The sequence below is a fragment of the Coffea arabica genome, chromosome 2c (assembly GCF_036785885.1).
Source record: "Coffea arabica cultivar ET-39 chromosome 2c, Coffea Arabica ET-39 HiFi, whole genome shotgun sequence".
In the NCBI taxonomy this organism is placed as follows: Eukaryota; Viridiplantae; Streptophyta; class Magnoliopsida; order Gentianales; family Rubiaceae; genus Coffea; species Coffea arabica.
In genome coordinates, this window is record NC_092312.1 from 13,216,312 (window position 1) to 13,234,598 (window position 18,287).

Genomic DNA, 18,287 nt, shown 5'->3' on the forward strand with positions numbered 1-18,287 from the left:
AAAAGTAACACCACATGCCTCTTAGACTTTATATGTATCTACTTTTGTGCGAATAAAAAATAGTAGTTATTAATAAACGATGTTTTCATCGAAATTGGTTTTACACTTTGTAAATCAATTTATTAATGAATTTTATGAAATTAAATAAGTATAGATGAGTAGCTTTTTATATACTTAGCTACATATATGGATATTTACTAACATGACTTCAAATTTCTAATCACACAAAAAGGAATTAGTGTTTTTCCTTTTCTTTTTATTTTTTTCAACAAGAAAAGTGTGGGATTTATGAAATGAGAAGAAGAATTTCAATTTAGGACCTCTGAATTTTGACGTTTCAACCTTAACCATTAGATCAACAACAAGAAACAAGTGTTTTGATTAAGGTTAGACTAATTTACTATTCACTATAAGAGTAAAAGATAATCCAAAAAGTGTAAAAAATTTAATACCATAGGAGTGCCTCATGATGTACAAATGAGAGAATCAAATTGGTGTTCTTTAGGAGCTACTATTACTGTTATTTGCTGGTTTTTTAAAACACAAATTGGACTGTAGGTTGAGGATTAACCATGAGGTTTGGTTGTTATACTCATGAAATAGAGAATGTTTTGTTGACAAATATGGAAACGTACGTCCACTGAAGAAGAATACTAAATCTATATACATGCACATATACATACATATATGTGTATGTATGTACGTACAAAACCATGTATATATATAGACATACACACACATATATATGTATACATATGTGTGTATATGCGTATATACATATACATATATATATATATATATATGTATATGTATATACATATAAATAGATATATACACATGATTATATAGCAAACAAATAAATCATAGGTAACGACCCATACCACCTTTTTTCTTGGGAATCGTTAATTAGACTTCGATCTCCTAACATATTTCTTTTCCTTGAAAGAAAGAAGGAAATGGCATAAAACTCAAACAGAAAATTTGTATGTCATCATCCAAGGTGTTTGTTGATCACATGCATCCTGGGCTAAAAGTGGCAAAAATAACCAGGAATATTTATATCATGCAAAATCTCATGCACCGTTGAGAAAGAAAAACTTTGCATTCGTCCTTAGGAATGATGGTAGGAACATAAGCAACATCATCACAACCATCTTCTCGTGCCCTCTTGAAGTCGATCAATGTAGCAAAAATTGCAACAAAGAGCTTCAAATGGTTAACAGCATACCTCTGTCCAATACACTGGTGCGCACCAGCTCCAAAGTTCAGAAAATTCTTCTTGTAAATCTTGTCCTCTTGTCTTTCCTCCATGAAACGATCTGGATCAAACTTGTCAGCAGTAGGGAATTCTTGAAAACAAGAATCAAAAACTGATGGAAAGACAATTGTCCCCTTGGGAATCTCATAATTTTCTGTCAATGCAAAATCCTGTGCCATATTGTGTGGCAGCAGTGTCGCTGGAGCCCTTATTCTCAGGACCTCTTTCACCACAGCCTCCGTATACTTAATTTCTTTTAGCTGCTCCGCCATGATCAGCTCATCGGATAAAGGGCTCCAATATTTACGCACCTCTGATCGGACTCTTTCTAAAAACATGTGGATGTGAGTCGAGAAAAGTTACAGCCCACAAGAGTGAGGATGTTGATGCATCTTGAGCTGCAAAAAGGAAGTCGAATAAATGACCTCCAAGTTCTTCTTTGGTATAATCGAATTTCTTATCAATATCAGCAACTCCTTTTCTGCAGCCTCAGCTTTTTGCCTTTTATTTTCCTGCATCCAAAAATCAATCAAACAAGTTGGATCTTCCCCATTCTTCATTTTTTTCTCGCTCTCGCCTGCACAAAATGCAAGAATTTCCACTAGTTTCTTAACAGATAATCTAGCTTTTCTGAAGCCAAATCCTGGTAAGTCTATAGGAAGTTACATCGAAACCTCGTTGAACAAGTCGTACCCAATGTTAAATGTTTTACGCGCCTCATCGCTTATATAAGGCCCTACAAACACCGTCTGAGAGGTTTCTAGGTTCATTTCGCGACAAAGGAAGCGAAGAGGGATGGGTTTTTGGCCTGATGTTGTCAGAAGAAGCCATGATTCAAGTGCTTGACAATTATGCGTTGCTGAATGGAACTATAGGTGGCTCAACCCTTAGGAGTAAAGTTAGGGGCTACACGGCGGCCAAGTTCTCTGTGTGCCTGGCCGAATTGATAGACTAAGTTAGTTTTGGCAAACATTTTTTGCCAAAAGGATGGACAACGAGTTGGAAGGCATCATGGCGGACAGTGGCAAAAACTTTGTGGGAAAGTTCGGTTGAATAAATGTAAAGGATGAATTTACCAAAGAACTAGTTTGTGGAGATTCCTAGAGGGGTGGATTGAGCTAAAGCGGATTGTTTATCCCAGAATTTTGTGGGGTTTTTGACTAAGGGAATTGCATCGCCTATGAAAGGAAGGACCAGGGCTGGACCTGGTAGAAGCTTTTCTTCTTTATGTAAGAGATTTGTTCATGAATGAGAAGGAGAACTACAAGGGCTGCGATATATGGAGTGTAGTCTGACAGAAGGGAAAATATGGATCCCATTGAAATCCGGGTTTGTGGCTGGTGTGTTTTTGAAGGTTTTCACGAGAAGGAGAAAAAAGATTGATTGAGAGCGCAATAGGCAATGAAGAAGGGGGCTATATAAACAATTCAAAGTGATTGTGCTTTCTGAGCATGGATTTTTTATTTTTTTAAGTATAACTAGCAATTTTATTGATCAAGAATTCAAGATAAGAGCAAAATAACTCGCACACAGAGCAATAGCTGTACACAAGAACAATCGAGACAACAGAAACAATACACAAGTAACTACTAAAATCAGCAGCAAGAAAAATTTGGCCCCTAGATAGTCCCTAGTGTCTACAAGCATGAATTTATAGTTGACCTAAGTGACATTAAAAGCCATCTATATGAAACTCATTACATGTTGCCATTAGATTATTTGAAGCACATTATGACTTTGGAACTTAAAGTGAATAAATACACCATAAAAACAAGTATACATGTTGAAACTAAACGTCACCGGTGATATCGCCTTTTGGAGTAAAGCAATGACGTCGGCGTCCTACCCTAGTATGTCACAATCACATATCTATTTTCTCTGTGTCCCAATGCTGTATAGGCTGGTAAAATTCATTGGGCCTTAAATGGAAAATTATCGGTTGATCTGTACATGCATGTGAATGTCTTCATTTAATTGCCTTGGAATTTTCTTCAGCTAATCATATAGTTCTTTTAGCTTTTAAACGTTTTCTTCATCTGGCTAAATCTTCTTGAATTACAGAGTGTTATAACTTATAAGTGAGAAATGTATCCTCAAGCATTATGCATTTGGAAAGTGACATGTCAGAGTTGACCATGAAGAGTTAAAAGGGCGGATGGAGGTCATGGCACGCTTTTCAATGTTAAGATGTAGAGTACAGTCAGTACACAGCCTTGCTTTAGCTATGAGGACATTGAAGTCATTTACAGTTGGATCATGTTGAACCCTCTGTTTTAAAACTCGGACTGGACCGGCCGGTCGAATTGGGAACCGGCCAGGTAGCCGGTCCGAGTCATATTAAAAAACCAGAAATTTAAAACTCGGTCAAAGCCGGTCAAAAATCGGGTTTGACCGGAAAAAAATCTATTTTTCCGGTTCAACAGTAATTTTTTTAAAAAAAATTCAAACTTTTTAATATTATGTTTTGACCCCCTAAATTGTTAAAACTTATTGATATACCTCAAATATTTTATACTTTATAAATATTGTCCTAAAATTTGATGTTATTTTTCAATTAAATTCATAATTTTAATTCTAAACTTGTTAATATTTATTAAATAATATAAATTGCTACTTGATTGTTCTAATTTCTTTGTATTTTCTTGTTAAATATATTTGAAACATCAAATATATATGAATATACCTTTATTAATATCAATATATTATTAGATATTATATATATAATATTTTAATTTTTAAATAATTTTTATTTATGACGTCATCCGGTTCGACCCCTATCGACCCCCGGTCGAACCCATTGACCCCTGACCCCTGACCTCGGCCGAGTCACTATCCGGTCCGATTCTGAAAACATAGGTTGAACCTTGAAATCTGAAATTTAAGAGCCCGAATATGAAAAAAAATATGAAAGAAAATTGAACCGTTGCCTAACGCTAAGAATATATTGATGTTCATGCTTGAACGAAAAATATTGTATAACCACATTTCATTTAATATTAATTATGTACATCTTTCATGCAAAAGGAAAGAACATTTCCTTGCGTTCGGCATAAGTAGTTTGGCATTGAAGACCAAAATATTTGCTAGGATACCAATCAAATTAGGTAGGTGGATCAAATTAGGTAGGTGGAAGTGATAGTGTCGTGCTGAACCTTTTTGAAGTATTTCAGTGCGATCACTACGGTACAGGTTTTGCTTTGTAATTAGTTATTTTCTCCTTTGTAATTTTACAAGTTTGGAATTGAGTTATTATTGAAATGCTTGTGAGTGGAATTCATCCATGGTGAGAGAATGATACGTAGTTTTTTTTTTCGCACTATATTGGGTATGTATGGATGACAAATGAAAATCAATTAGTGATTGTGTAATAATTCGAACTAATTGAATTGAAGATATCTGAGATAGGGAAGGGAAAGAGAGAGGAAGAATTGAGAATGAGATCTGAATTAAGGAGAGGGAAAAGAGAGGGAAAAGAAAGGTTTGAATTGATTAGGAAAGAAATCTGGAACAACGTATTACACGTCCTGCCTTCAATGCAGATGAATTACTTATACAATTCTTAGCTTTGAGCTCAAGACACAGCCTGCTAGTACTAACTACTTTTCCCGCCAAATAACTACTCTTCATTCTGTTATATCAGTTGCTATCCTCGTGACTCTTCATGCTATCACATTTCTGGTGCTACTCCTTTGCTGAGTCATCCCAGTCAATTGTGCATGACAATTTGGACTGATTCCAGGCCATAACAATACCTCCCCCTAAAAACAATCCTAGTCTCTAGGATTGATTAATTTGGAAAGAAGGAAATTGAGCATGAATGAACGTCCAATCCTCCCAAGTGGCTTCCTCAGGTTCCATGTTTTCCCACTGCACCAACACTTGCTCAACTTCCTGACCCTTCCTATAGATTGTCCTTTTATCCAGCACTGCTGAGGGGGTGACCTCAAACTCACTATCTGTGTTCAAGGTAGGCAAAGTAGTGCTGACTGGGGCCTCCTTTGGTGACTTTTTGAGCAATGAAACATGAAAAACAGGGTGTACGGTCGATCCTGCAGGTAGCTTCAGCTTGTATGCTACAGTCCCCACCTTTTGTTCCACCTGATAGGGCCCGTAGTACTTAGCAGTCAGTTTCAAATTCCTCCTTACGGCTACTGAGGTTTGTCTGTAAGGTTGGAGCTTCAAATAAGCCCACTCCCCCACTATAAACTCCCTGTCACTCCTCCCTTTATCAGCCATTTGCTTCATTCTGTTCTGAGCTTTAAACAAGTTCTCTTTGAGCAAGGAATTCCAGCCTACTCTTTCCTGTGCCCAATCCTCCACAGCAGCTACTATTGTCTTATCGGGCCTCAGGTTCAGTTGTATAGGTTTGTAACCATATAAGGCCTGGAAAGGGGACATTTGTAGACTGCTATGGTGGTTAGTGTTATACCACCATTCTGCTGCAGGAAGCCATTTCCTCCACTTCCCTGGTTGATACATACACACACTCCTCAGGTAGCTTTCTACACATCTATTAACCCTCTCAGTCTGTCCATCAGACTGAGGGTGGTATGCAGAAGTGAGGTTTAGCTCTGTGCCAAGCATCTTGAAGAGTTCCTGCCAGAACAAGCTAGTAAAGGCTTTATCCCTATCAGAGACAATGTGCGTTGGTAGGCCATGTAACCTGAAGATCTGATCAAAGAATGTCTCTGCTACACTTTTAGCAGTGTAATGAGAAGTCATAGGGATGAAATGAGCATATTTAGTAAATCTATCTACCACCACATAGATGACATTACAACCAAAAGATTTAGGCAAACCTTCTATGAAATCCATGGAAATTTGTTGCCACGCTTGCTCAGGAATGGCCAATGGCTGCAACAGTCCTGGATAAGCGCAATTCTCATTTTTACTTCTCTTGCAGACATCACAATTCTGTACATACTGTTCGACCTCTTTTTTCATTCCAGGCCAGTATAGGTAGCTTTTGATCCTCTGATAAGTACCATGATTCCCAGAGTGACCTCCAAGACAAGAATCATGAAAACAGGAAATCAATTTTTGCCTTAGTCCAGCCTCTGCTCCTACCCAAATCCTTCCTTTAAATCTCAAAATCCCTTGGTTATACGAGTAGTCAGGTAGTGCTTCAGCTCCCATGGCCAGCCTCAGTAGAACCTCCTTTGCCATGTCATCACCATTGTAGCTCTCAGCTACCATTGACAGCCATTGAGGCTTGATGGCAGTGATGGCATGTACAAATGTTTCTGCTGGCTCCTCCTGCTCTCCCCTTCTTGATAATGCATCAGCAACCATATTGTCCTTACCCCTCTTGTACTGGATCTCATAATCCATCCCCATAAGTTTAACCAGCCACTTCTGTTGAAGGGGAGTGTTTATTTTCTGATCCAGCAAGTATTTGAGGCTTTCATGGTCAGTCTTTATGATAAAGTGGTTCCCCATCAAGTAGTGTTTCCATTTTTGAACTGCTGTGATGAGTGATAGAAGTTCTTTTTCATAGGTGGATCTGGTCTGATTCTTCTGGCCCAACACTTGGCTGTAGTAAGCTATAGGTCTCCCTTGTTGCATCAGCACAGCCCCAATAGCTAACTGACTAGCATCAGTTTCCAATTGGAATGGTTTTGAGAAGTCAGGTAATGCTAATACTGGAGATTTACTCATGACCAGCTTCAACCGTTGAAATGCAGATTCTGCAACAGCACTCCAAGCAAATTGATCCTTCTTCAGTAACTCAGTGAGGGGCTTAGCAATTTCTCCATACCCCTTAACAAACCTCCTGTAATACCCAGTTAGGCCCAAAAATCCTCTGAGGGCCTTTAAACAAGTAGGAGTTGGCCAGGACAGCATAGCCTCCACCTTGGATGGGTCAGTATTCACACCTTCACTAGTGATAACATGTCCCAGATACTCCACTTGGTTTTGACCAAAAGAACATTTAGACATCTTTGCAAATAAGGAGTGCTTTCTCAAGGTCCCTAATACTAAGGATAAGTGGTGTAAGTGGGTTTTATAATCTGGACTATAGATCAGAATGTCATCAAAGAACACAAGGACAAATTTTCTGATGTAAGGTTCAAAAACTGAGTTCATTAGTGCTTGAAAGGTGGCGGGGGCATTTGTCAGGCCAAATGGCATTACAAGAAATTCATAAAGTCCAGAATGAGTTCTAAAAGCAGTTTTATGGATGTCCTCAGGTCTCATTCTGATTTGGTGATAGCCTGATCGCAGATCAATTTTAGAGAAGACCCTGGCTCCATGTAACTCATCCAGTAAGTCATCTATAATAGGGATTGGAAATTTATCTTTGATGGTAAGATTGTTCAGTTGTCTATAATCAATACAAAGCCTCCAGCTCCCATCTTTCTTTTTAACTAAGAGAGCAGGTGATGCAAAGGGGCTGTGGCTAATTTGTATAAGACCAGAGGTTAGCATGTCCTTCACTTGATTGTCAATTTCATTTTTCTGTACATGGGGGTTCCTATATGGGGGAATTTTGAAAGGTTTGGCATCTGATTTAAGGGGGATTTGGTGATCATGGCATCTGTTTGGGGGAAGAGTTTTAGGTTCAGCAAAGATATCATCATATTTGGCCAACAACTGAGTAAGAGAATCTGGTTCAGAAATTACCTGTGAGTTGTGAACCTTCACCATACAAGATTGCTGCAGAGCCTTCCTGATCTTATGTCTGACAATTTGTGAGCTGTTGAACCTTGCTGCATTCTAACGTTTGTATTGTTGGAATCTCCTTTTAACACCACGTGCTCTCCTCCCTTCTCAAAAGACAGGTTTAGTCTCTTGAAATCAAAGGTAATGGGGCTGTAGGATTTCATCCAATCCACCCCAAGGATCATATCATAAGGTTCCAGGTCTATGACAAATACATCCTGTGTAAATGTGTGGCCCTGCATGTCCCACTGCATTCCTGGAATCCATTGGTCGCAGTGCAGCTCTTTGCCATCAGCAATCTTGACCTTAAAAGGCCTATGATTCTGCACAGTTTCTGGGTACAACTGAGCCACTGATCTCTTGATAAAACAATTGGTACTTCCTCCATCCAATAGGATTGTCAGCTGACTGTTCTTAAACTGCCCCTGCATTTTGATGACACTTGAGGATAATTCCCCTGTCATTGCATGCAGGGTCAATATCACATCCTGCTCCTGCTGGTTTCCCATGTATTCAATAACTTCCTCTTCTTCTGTTGTTTGTTCTGCCTCACCTTTTTCCTCATCTTCTATTAACATCATGTGGACCCCCTTGCTCTTACAAGTGTGTCCGGGAGTAAATCTGTCCCCACACCTAAAGCATAGGTTGTGCTCCTTCCTATATTGGAATTCAGTAGGAGAAATTTTCCTGAAAACTTGCTGTGAATTGGACTTCTTGCTGTAGTCTGTAGGCAAAGTACTAGACTGCCTTGCTCCTGGATCCTGGACTCCCTGCGTTCCCTTGGTAAGTCCATAGGAGCCTGAGTGCAATGTACTCTTGAGTGTGGTCCTGCTGAACTTGTGAACAAGCTCCAAATGATGCTCCTGCCATCTGGCCATCTCAAAGGCAGCTTGTAGAGTGTCTGGCCTATGCATCTTCACAGCAGACTTAATTTCCCCCCTCAATCCACTTAAGAAACTAGAAATGTAGTAAGATTCAGTCAGTTCTGGCACCTGAATCATTACAATGGACCTCAATTCTTCAAATTTTTCCTGATAAGCCAATACAGTGGATGATTGGCTGAGTTTGCTGAACTCCTCCACCGCATCTGCTTCCCCTACAGTGCTGAACCTCCTACATACTTCCAAACTGAAATCCTTCCAATGAACTATTCCGCGATCCTTTTTGAAATTATGATACCAGAGATCTGCCTTGCCTTCTAAGTGCAGTTCCACCAAGTCAATCTGCTGTTCTTCAGGAGTGCGAAACAGTTGGAAGAACTTTTCACACTTCCTGATCCATTCCTTGGGACTATGGCCATCAAATCTGGGAAAATCTAACCTGGGAACCCCCATTGGCCAATGCTGACCATCTCCTCTGGATGAATGACCAAATTCACCTTGTCGAACACCTTGTGCTCCAACACTTCGATTATTAGGAGTTTTCTCTGCTGAGCTTGTAGGATTCCCCAAAATGCCTCTATCACCTTGCAGACTTCTCAAAATGGAACTGAGTTGAGTACTCATGAAGCTTTTCAGCTCTGTGCTATTGGTTTCCATTAGAGCTCGCATCTCTCTTTGATTACCTTCCAACCGTTCTTCCATAGCCTGTTTGTCAGCAACCAAGGAATCAATGACTGCTTGGATCCTGGCCTCTTGTTTCCTGAGTTGCTCTTCGAAGCTCTTCATTCTAGTGCCTTCTGCCATAATCTTCAGCAGTTCGAAGCTTGCAATCCAAGGATCGCAAGCTCTGATACCACTGTAATAATTCGAACTAATTGAATTGAAGATATCTGAGATAGGGAAGGGAAAGAGAGAGGAAGAATTGAGAATGAGATCTGAATTAAGGAGAGGGAAAAGAGAGGGAAAAGAAAGGTTTGAATTGATTAGGAAAGAAATCTGGAACAACGTATTACACGTCCTACCTTCAATGCAGATGAATTACTTATACAATTCTTAGCTTTGAGCTCAAGACACAGCCTGCTAGTACTAACTACTTTTCCCGCCAAATAACTACTCTTCATTCTGTTATATCAGTTGCTATCCTCGTGACTCTCCATGCTATCACATTTCTGGTGCTACTCCTTTGCTGAGTCATCCCAGTCAATTGTGCATGACAATTTGGACTGATTCCAGGCCATAACAGATTGTCAGTTTTATGATTGATTGTAAGAGTAAAATATGTAGAATTGTGGAAATTGTAATTCAAACGGGCCTCTAAATTTTGGATATATGATTTTTGTAATGATGAGTTTCTTAAATTATTTGAGTTATGTCATTAACTGTTAGACGTGATTTGGGATTTACAGATGTGATTTTGTACGGGTGGTTATCATCCGTTAGTTTAAATTTTGGAGTTTTGATTTTGTGGGTTAGTGGGTCATTCGTAGTTAAAATTTTGATTTTGTGAGTTAGTGAGCCATGTAAATTGGAAAGTGGGAAAGGATAAGAAAAATGGATTACTCAACTAAAATAAATCTAAAATTATAGTAAAAAGGGATTTAGATTTCTAACACCTATAGAGGCTCCTCGTAAAAAACTTGTCCTCTCATACATATAGATATAGAAGGGATTACTTAATTAAAATAAATCCAAAATTATAGTAAAAAGGGATTTAGATTTCTAATGCCTGTAGAGGCTTCTCATCAAAAACTTGCCCTCTAATACATATAAATAAATATAGATATAGATCTCCAGAAAATGTTACAATGATTTTTTTTTTACAAAAATTCTAAAAATTACAATCCAAATCTTTTAGGGCTCTGTATCCAAATTACAATCATCTTTTCTTTTTTTGTACCGTATCAATAGTTAAGGCACGTCAGCTCACTATTTTTTAACCAAGAAATAATCTTAGATATGCCCATAAAATTTAATTTCTTGATTGCATTAAAAACTAAAAAAACCCTATTCTAATCAATAAACATGCTACCATGGTTTATATAAATTAGATTATATGATTCTCTCACATGAAATTAATCACATTAGTTACCACTAATTTTAGATAATTAAACAATTATATATTTAACTGTCTTAATTGGCAATAGATTGTTAGGTTGAATTAAATATCAGGTTTTTGATATTCAAACAACGAAATAACCATGAGAAATTAAATTATAAAACATACGAATATTAACAAATAAAGAATAAAAGAAACAGATGAAAACAATGCGATCTCATAACTGTAGTTAAACCAAATCCTTTGTTATCTCTTGACTAGATTAAGAAAATTAATTGCTCTTCATTGAAAATAACCCAGGAAAAGAGACAAGCGGCTCGTTGTTTTTTTGATGCCGTGACTAATATCTAATCTCCCAAAAACAAAGACGTTCCTCCTCTACGTCTTCATTGCTACCCACTAATCTATATAAAAAGGAAAATAGAGTCCAATTCCTAATAGGAAAAGAATATCTATTTCCTAACTAGTCACCGATACTAATTAATAAGGACTAACGTCTCCACCTTTTTTGTCAAGATAGAATTAGAAGTTAAATTGGAATAGGAACCTTGTTTGTCACGCCTATGTGGAATAGGTTAAGAGTCTTTTGCTGGAAATATCTTCATTAAATTACTTTTTACTCTTTTTTTTGCCATATTCCTATAATCAATACCAATTGCCAAATATGAGTAGAATCAATCTAATAATGCAATATTTGGTCAAAACCACAAGCAAGTATTAGCTATTTCATTAACCAATATGCACCCTATCATTTTTTGTACAAAAATTCTATAAAATTACAAACCAAATGCTCTTAGGGCTTTGTATATACACTTTCAACCTAATATTGATAGGTCAAGATGAAGCCCAACTACTATTAATCAAATAAATTAGGCAGTTGGGCTTGGAATTTAAATGTAAAAGTTAGTTTAAAAAAAATGTACAAAGTTAGTTTCAAAATTTACAGATGCTTGGTTTTTTTATTTTTAAAAAAATTTTTAATAGATGCCCAGAGCACTTGGTAATACTTCTAATGGACACCTAACTTATTATTTGGATGTACACATTCACACTTCTTACTGCATTGCTAATCTCTTTCAACTTTTAATTGTCTAAATGATAGAGTAATTTGATTAATTCTGACAGTTAGTTAACTTTTTCTATTGGATATTACTGCATTCTTTTATATAGAAAATATCATTTCATTCAATAACCCTCATGCTACTGAGTAGGCATGGCTACGGTTCCAAAACCAACCGTTTTGGTTCCAAAACTGCTACGGTTCTAGTTTTTCAAAGAGGTAGAACCAGGACCGCACCATATAAGATGGTTCTGGTTCTGGTTTCAGAATCATCGGTTATGGTTCTTCAAAGAGGTAGAACCAGAACCGTATAGTTCTGATTTTGGTTCCTTATGGTTCTGGTTCTGGTTTCCGGTTCTATATAGTTGTATACAATTTTATTTAATTCCTTATCCTTACCAATTTTAATACGAATATAACTATATATTTAAATTTTCAAATAAAATGTAAAAAAATAAATACAAAATAAACATCATATTTTAATTTTATTATTATTCTACAAAGTAAGAAGTAATAAATAGATAATATAAATTTTATGAAAAGTACATTACATTGTCAAATTAAAAAATACATTACACTATCAAATGGTTGTCATGTGTTGACTTTCTTGAGTTGGACAATCATCAATGTTGAAGATTCCATTTGAAGAAATATTGCAAAAAATATTTTTTTGCTTGCTTGCTTTTGAAGATGAGCTACTGCCATCAAAACTTGTCATTTGATAGCAAATAAGCAAAAAAAAAATTGTAAGTAATAATTTAATACTTACAAATTATAATGATAGATATTAGATGAATAGAAAGAATTAAATAATTAATAAAATATATAGAAAGTCCATAAAATTTCAACTTTCTTAAACACAAAACCTATTAAACACAACTAATTTTCTTTGAATCATCTCACTACTTATATTAATTATTTTTAATGGTTCTGGAACCGGCGATTCTGGTTCTGGTTCTATTTTTTAGAGAACCAGAACCGGAACCTTTATTCGAGGTTCTACCACGATTCTAGTTCCATGATTTTGGTTCTGGTTCTGGTCTGGTTCCAAACGATCCGATTCCGGTCCAGTTCCGGGTTCCAAATGGAACCATGGCCATGCCTACTATTGAGTTATGTTTTCCTTTATCTCATGCTACAGAGGGTAATCTCTTGCATCGTTGAGAAAGAAAAACTTTGCAGTCGTCCTTTGGAACGAGGATTGAAACATAAATAATATCATCACAAACAGCCTGTCGTGCCCTCTTGAAGTCGATCAATGTAGTGAAAATTGCAACAAAGAGCTTCAAATGGTTAATTGCATATTTCTGCCCAATACATTGGTGCGCCCCAGATCCAAAAGTCAAAAAATTCTTCTTGTAAACCTTGTCTTCTTGCCTTTCCTCCATGAAACGATCTGGATCAAGGGAAACCTTGAAAACAAGAATCAAAAACTGATGGAAAGACAACTGTGCCCTTGGGAATCACATAATCTTCTGTCAATGCAAAATCCTCAGCCACTGTGTGTGGCACCAGTGTCGCTGGAGGTCTTATTCTCAGCACCTCCTTCACCACAGCCTCGGTGTACTTCACTTCCCTAATCTGCTCCACCGTGATCAGCTCATTGGATAAAGGGTTCCAATATTTTTCCACCTCGGATCGAACTCTTTGTGAAACACGAGGATGTGAATCTAGAAAGGTTACACTTACAGCCCACAAGTGTGAGGAAGTTGATGCATCTTGAGCTGCGAAAAGGAAGTCAAATAAATGGCCTCCAAGTTCTTCTTTGGTAGAATCGAATTTCTTATCAATATCAGCAACTCATTTTTCTTCAGCCTCAGCCTTCTCCCTCAAATTATCCTGCATCCAAAAATCAATCAAACAAGTTGGCTCTTCTCAATTCTACATTTTCTTCTCGCTCTCAACAGCACAAAATGCAAGGATTTCCACAAGTTTCTTAACGGATAATCTAGCTTTTTCTGAAGTCAAATCCAGGTAAGTCTATAGGAAGTGTCATCTCGCCCCGATTGAAAAAACTGTACCCGATGTCAAATATTTTCTGTGCCTCATCGCTTAAATAAGGCCCGACAAACACTGTCTGAGAGGTTTCTAAGTTCATTTCACGACAAAGTAAGCGAAGAGGAATTGGTTTTTGGTCTGATTTGATGAGAAGAAGCCATGATTTCAAGTGCTTGAGAATTATACGTTGCTGAATGGAACTATAGGTGGCTAAACCCTTAGGAGTAAAGTTAGGGACTACACGGCGACGAAGGTCTTTGCGTTCCTGGCCGAATTGATAGACTAGGCTAGTTTCGGCCAACAATTTTTGGCCAAAAGGATGAACAACGATGTGGAAAGTATCAGGGCGGGCATTGGCGAAAACTTTGTGAGACAGCTCGGTTGAATAAATGTAAAGGATGAATTTGCCAAAGAAGTAGTTTGTAGACATTCCCAGAGGGGTGGATTGAGCTAAGGTGGATTGTTTCTCCCATAATTTTGTGGGGGTTTTTTAGTAATGGAATTGCATTGCCTATGAAAGGAAGGACCAGGGCTGGACCTGGTAGGAAGCATTTCCTTTTTAGGTAAGAGAATTGTTCTTTAATGAGAAGGAGAACTGCAACCGCAATGATGTAGGGACTGTAGTTTGATTGGAGGGCCAATATGGATTCCATTATCATCTTTGTTTTGGAAGATCTGTTTGGAAATTTTCACGAGCGGGAGAAGAAAGGCTGACAGCGAGCATAATAGAGTATGGTATGAACGGAGGTATATAAACAATTGAAGTGATTATGGTTTTTTTTTTTAAAAAAAAAAAAGAAAAGAAATCAAACTGGGAAAGGGTAGGTTCTAAGCAACAGAAGAAGAATTTGAAAGGAAATCTGAATCTAGAATCTCTAAATTCTGGGGCACAAGCGATTGTGGTTCACGTTAAGCACAAACTTATTATTATTGCTATTTTTTATTTTGTTGAGCACCAAGTTTAGTTGACCTGGGAGACAATAATAGCCATGGATCGGAAGAATATAGCATGTTTCCATTAGAAAATTTGATGTACTTTGTGTGATTACAATACAATGTAAAGTGAGGATACAGATCTTAATTATTTTTTTCTTGCTGTAAAACAGTAGAGTTATACCATTTGTAGAACAGAATTGCACCTTTATAATTTCTTTGGGTCCTAATGTAAGGCATGTAAACTTCACTCGCCTTGCAAGTGGAAAATCATAGGTTGGGTTGTAGAATGTGGATGCATTTGGACATCTTGATTTGATTTTTTTTTTTTAATGGCAAACCCCGTACACGGGAAAGAGATATCAACTCCGAATTTTATTAACTACTAAAATAGATGGAGACATAAACCTAACCTCTGAAAGTATATGAAGATGTTACAATAATGTTCCAAATAAAATAAAATTAACGCTTACATTTCCTTAGAGATGGGAATCCTAATCTATTGACTTGAATTTCCCCTCCAGATACCTTTGGAAGTTTCGACTCTTGTGTGTAAATCAAAGAATATCCAATGACACACCCTTCATTAGATAAAGCATCGGCAATCTTACTAGTTTCACGAAAAGTATGCGAGACATTATCAATCACACTAACCATTTGAAAAATCCCTTCTAGCTCTGAAAGAATAGGCCATGGGCATTTGCATTTCTGTTGAAGAATTTGAACAAAAATTAGAGAATCCGACTTAACATTAATATGTTTATACTTCTGTTAATATGTCTTGATTTGATTTATTGCCTTCGAGTTTTCATCGGTTGTGTATGTATATACATACATATATGCTTTCAAAATTTTCCCTATCTAATTCACGCTTCTTCTACTGCTCCCACAACTATGGGTCCATTAATTTAATCAAAAAATAAATATATAAATAAATAACTCTTCTGGATTTATGGTCTTGTCAGAGAAAAAATTGTTCCGAAGTCTTTGGCAGGTCACAGATCACTGTTGACGGCGAAGAATTAAAAGGGAGCATGGTGCTCATGACAGACTGTCTTTGATGTTAGAATGCAGACTACTCAACCATGGCTTAATTTAAAGTTGCCCTCTGAAGCCTTCAGATCACAGCTTTGCGTGAATAATTGAAAGGGGGTATGGTGCCCATGACAGACTGTTTTTGGGGTTTGGGCCTCTCGAGTTGAAGTTCTTTCCAATTTCGCGGATCAGTTGTGTAATCCGGCATAATTTTGGTATAAATTAATATATTTTTGGCGTAATCGTAAATTTTATATCAATTCAATTATAAATCACGTTTACACCAAAGTTATATAAATTTACACCGAATTCCATTCGTTTGCATAACTAGAAAGAACTGAAACTTGAGAGGCTTCATTTCCCTGTTTTTGATGTCGGAGTGTAGACTTCTCAACCATGACTTAATTTAAAGTTGCCCTGGTGCTTCAGAGACGAAACTGATAACAGAAAGAACTATTGGAAACTAATAAGAATATATGTTTGGATTGCAGTTTTTCGTCGGAAAATTACGTTGTTTTCCGTGATCACATTTTCCTGTTACCTTTTTTTCTCACATACATAAAATCGCTACAGTAATTTTTCTATGAAAAATCATGAAAAATGCAATCCAAACACAAGAAGTCCCAGAAAGCATTGTATTGATAAATTGCATAGGAAGATGCAATGCCTTAGAACTAAACACTGAAATCAAATACTTGTGATCTTCAAGAAAAAGAAAAAAAATAAATATTTGTGACTTCCAACAGTTGACGAGTTAAAGAAAACATAATTGACTTCAGAAGCACTATACATAATTACAAATACTCTTACTTGATGAACTAATCAATAATGTGATATCATTTTGATAGATTAGTGGATAAATACGTATCTTTAAAAGTTGGATGGTCAAAACTATACTATTCGAAAAGTTGAATGGCTATCTGGATAATTTGCTCGTAATTTTAAGATTTGAACACAAGATCTCTTGTTGTATAAGGGTTTAAGTTGTCCAACTTTCTAGCCAGCCAACATTGCACGTGGGAGGCTGCAAACTGATCCTAAATATTAAGAATCTCAAAATAGTGTCTTTAAAATATCAACACGCTCGTGGTTATCTCGATATTCTGACTTCTGAGATTGGGATAGGTTTTTTTTTTGGATAATGAAACTGAACTTCATTAAAGTACATCTGCATTTGCAGCATACATAATCTCTTTTGGGAAGTTAACAAACCAAATGTGACTTCCCTCAAGTGACAGAGACAAATGAGACAATAAATGAGTAGAAACATTATTCTTCCTTCTTACATGTGAACAAAAATCCTTCAGCACATCTCTAATGCCTCTGATCAAGTTACCTAACACCGATAACTCAAGACTCGTACTATTGATTCTCTGGATAATGCCCAAGGCATCCCCTTCTAGAATGAGGTGAGAAATATCAAAATCTTTGGCAAACTGTAAAGCTTTAAGAAAAGCCAAGCATTCCACATGCTCTGCATTAAGGGCCTCAGAAACTCTTTCAGCCATTAATGCTTCCACTTGTCCCTGATGGTCTCTCACCACAACTCCAATTCCAGCCCCAGTGTTAGAGAAGGCTCCATCAACATTTATTTTTAAAATACCTTCTTCTGGAGCTACCCACTTGGTCAGACTATCGGTCTCTGGTAACTCAGCTTTGCAGTGTAAATTCCAATATTCCTGCAAGAAATCTATTGCATATTCACCAACCCTGAGCGCATCCCTTACTTTTCCTTCAAAAATCCTCTCATTCCTGCATCTCCAAATTAGCCAAGTAATTACTGCTGCTAACCCTACTCCTTGCTTTCCTTGTGAATTCATAACCCATCCAAACCATTCCTTGAAATTAGGGGCAAAAGAGTTCTCCAACAACTTCCGTTTGTCAAGTCCTTTCCACACTTCTTGGGCAAACTCACACTCAAAAAATATGTGTTTATTAGTTTCCACTTCCACATCTTATTCTAGCATTTAAATTATGTCCAGTGGGTAAAATACCTGAGCATGCCCTCCATATGAACACCCTGACTTTTGGAGGAATGTTTAGGTGCCATAATCCATTCCAAAAGTTCTTTTCCTTACTACTCGATGATGATCCCTCTTCACCTTTTTCCAGATTTTTAGAGTTTCTTGCCAAATGATATGCTGATTTAACATCAAATATTCCATTCCTTGAATAATGCCATACTATCTCATCATGCGGCCAACATGCTGACAGAGGAATTTTCTTAATCAACTCCACTTAATGTTTCAGAAACAAGGCATTAAGGAGGTGCATTTTCCACCTTCCAGATTCATAATCAATGAGATCTCTTACTCTTGCCTCTGGCCATAAATGCTTTGAATGCTGAGCTACGCTGAATGATGTTGGAACTGGTATCCATGGATCGTCCCAAATGTGAATCGC

At 37.1% G+C, this 18,287-nt stretch overlaps 1 protein-coding gene and 2 pseudogenes across 1 annotated transcript; all 3 read right to left on the reverse strand.

Annotated features, from left to right (window-relative positions):
• Positions 1-1,056: 1,056 nt before the first annotated feature.
• Positions 1,057-2,577, reverse strand: LOC113729136 (cytochrome P450 710A11-like; annotated as a pseudogene).
• A 10,471-nt stretch (positions 2,578-13,048) lies between these two features.
• LOC113731046 (cytochrome P450 710A11-like) lies at positions 13,049-14,569 on the reverse strand (annotated as a pseudogene).
• Positions 14,570-17,041: 2,472 nt separating this feature from the next.
• LOC140035503 (uncharacterized) lies at positions 17,042-17,934 on the reverse strand. The gene is made up of 2 exons (XM_072076761.1): positions 17,879-17,934; positions 17,042-17,636 (listed from the first exon to the last, which is right to left on the reverse strand). The coding sequence occupies exons 1-2, from the start codon at positions 17,932-17,934 to the stop codon at positions 17,042-17,044; spliced, it is 651 nt and encodes a 216-aa protein (XP_071932862.1).
• Positions 17,935-18,287: the final 353 nt, after the last annotated feature.

Excerpts from the sequence above, each read along its gene's own strand:
- LOC140035503 (XM_072076761.1), bottom strand. The coding sequence starts at position 17,934 with ATGGCACCTAAACATTCCTCCAAAAGTCAGGGTGTTCATATGGAGGGC. Across the intron at positions 17,637-17,878 it reads CATATGGAGGGCATGCTCAG|GAATGAGAGGATTTTTGAAG; the intron begins GTATTTTACCCA and ends TTGGAGATGCAG.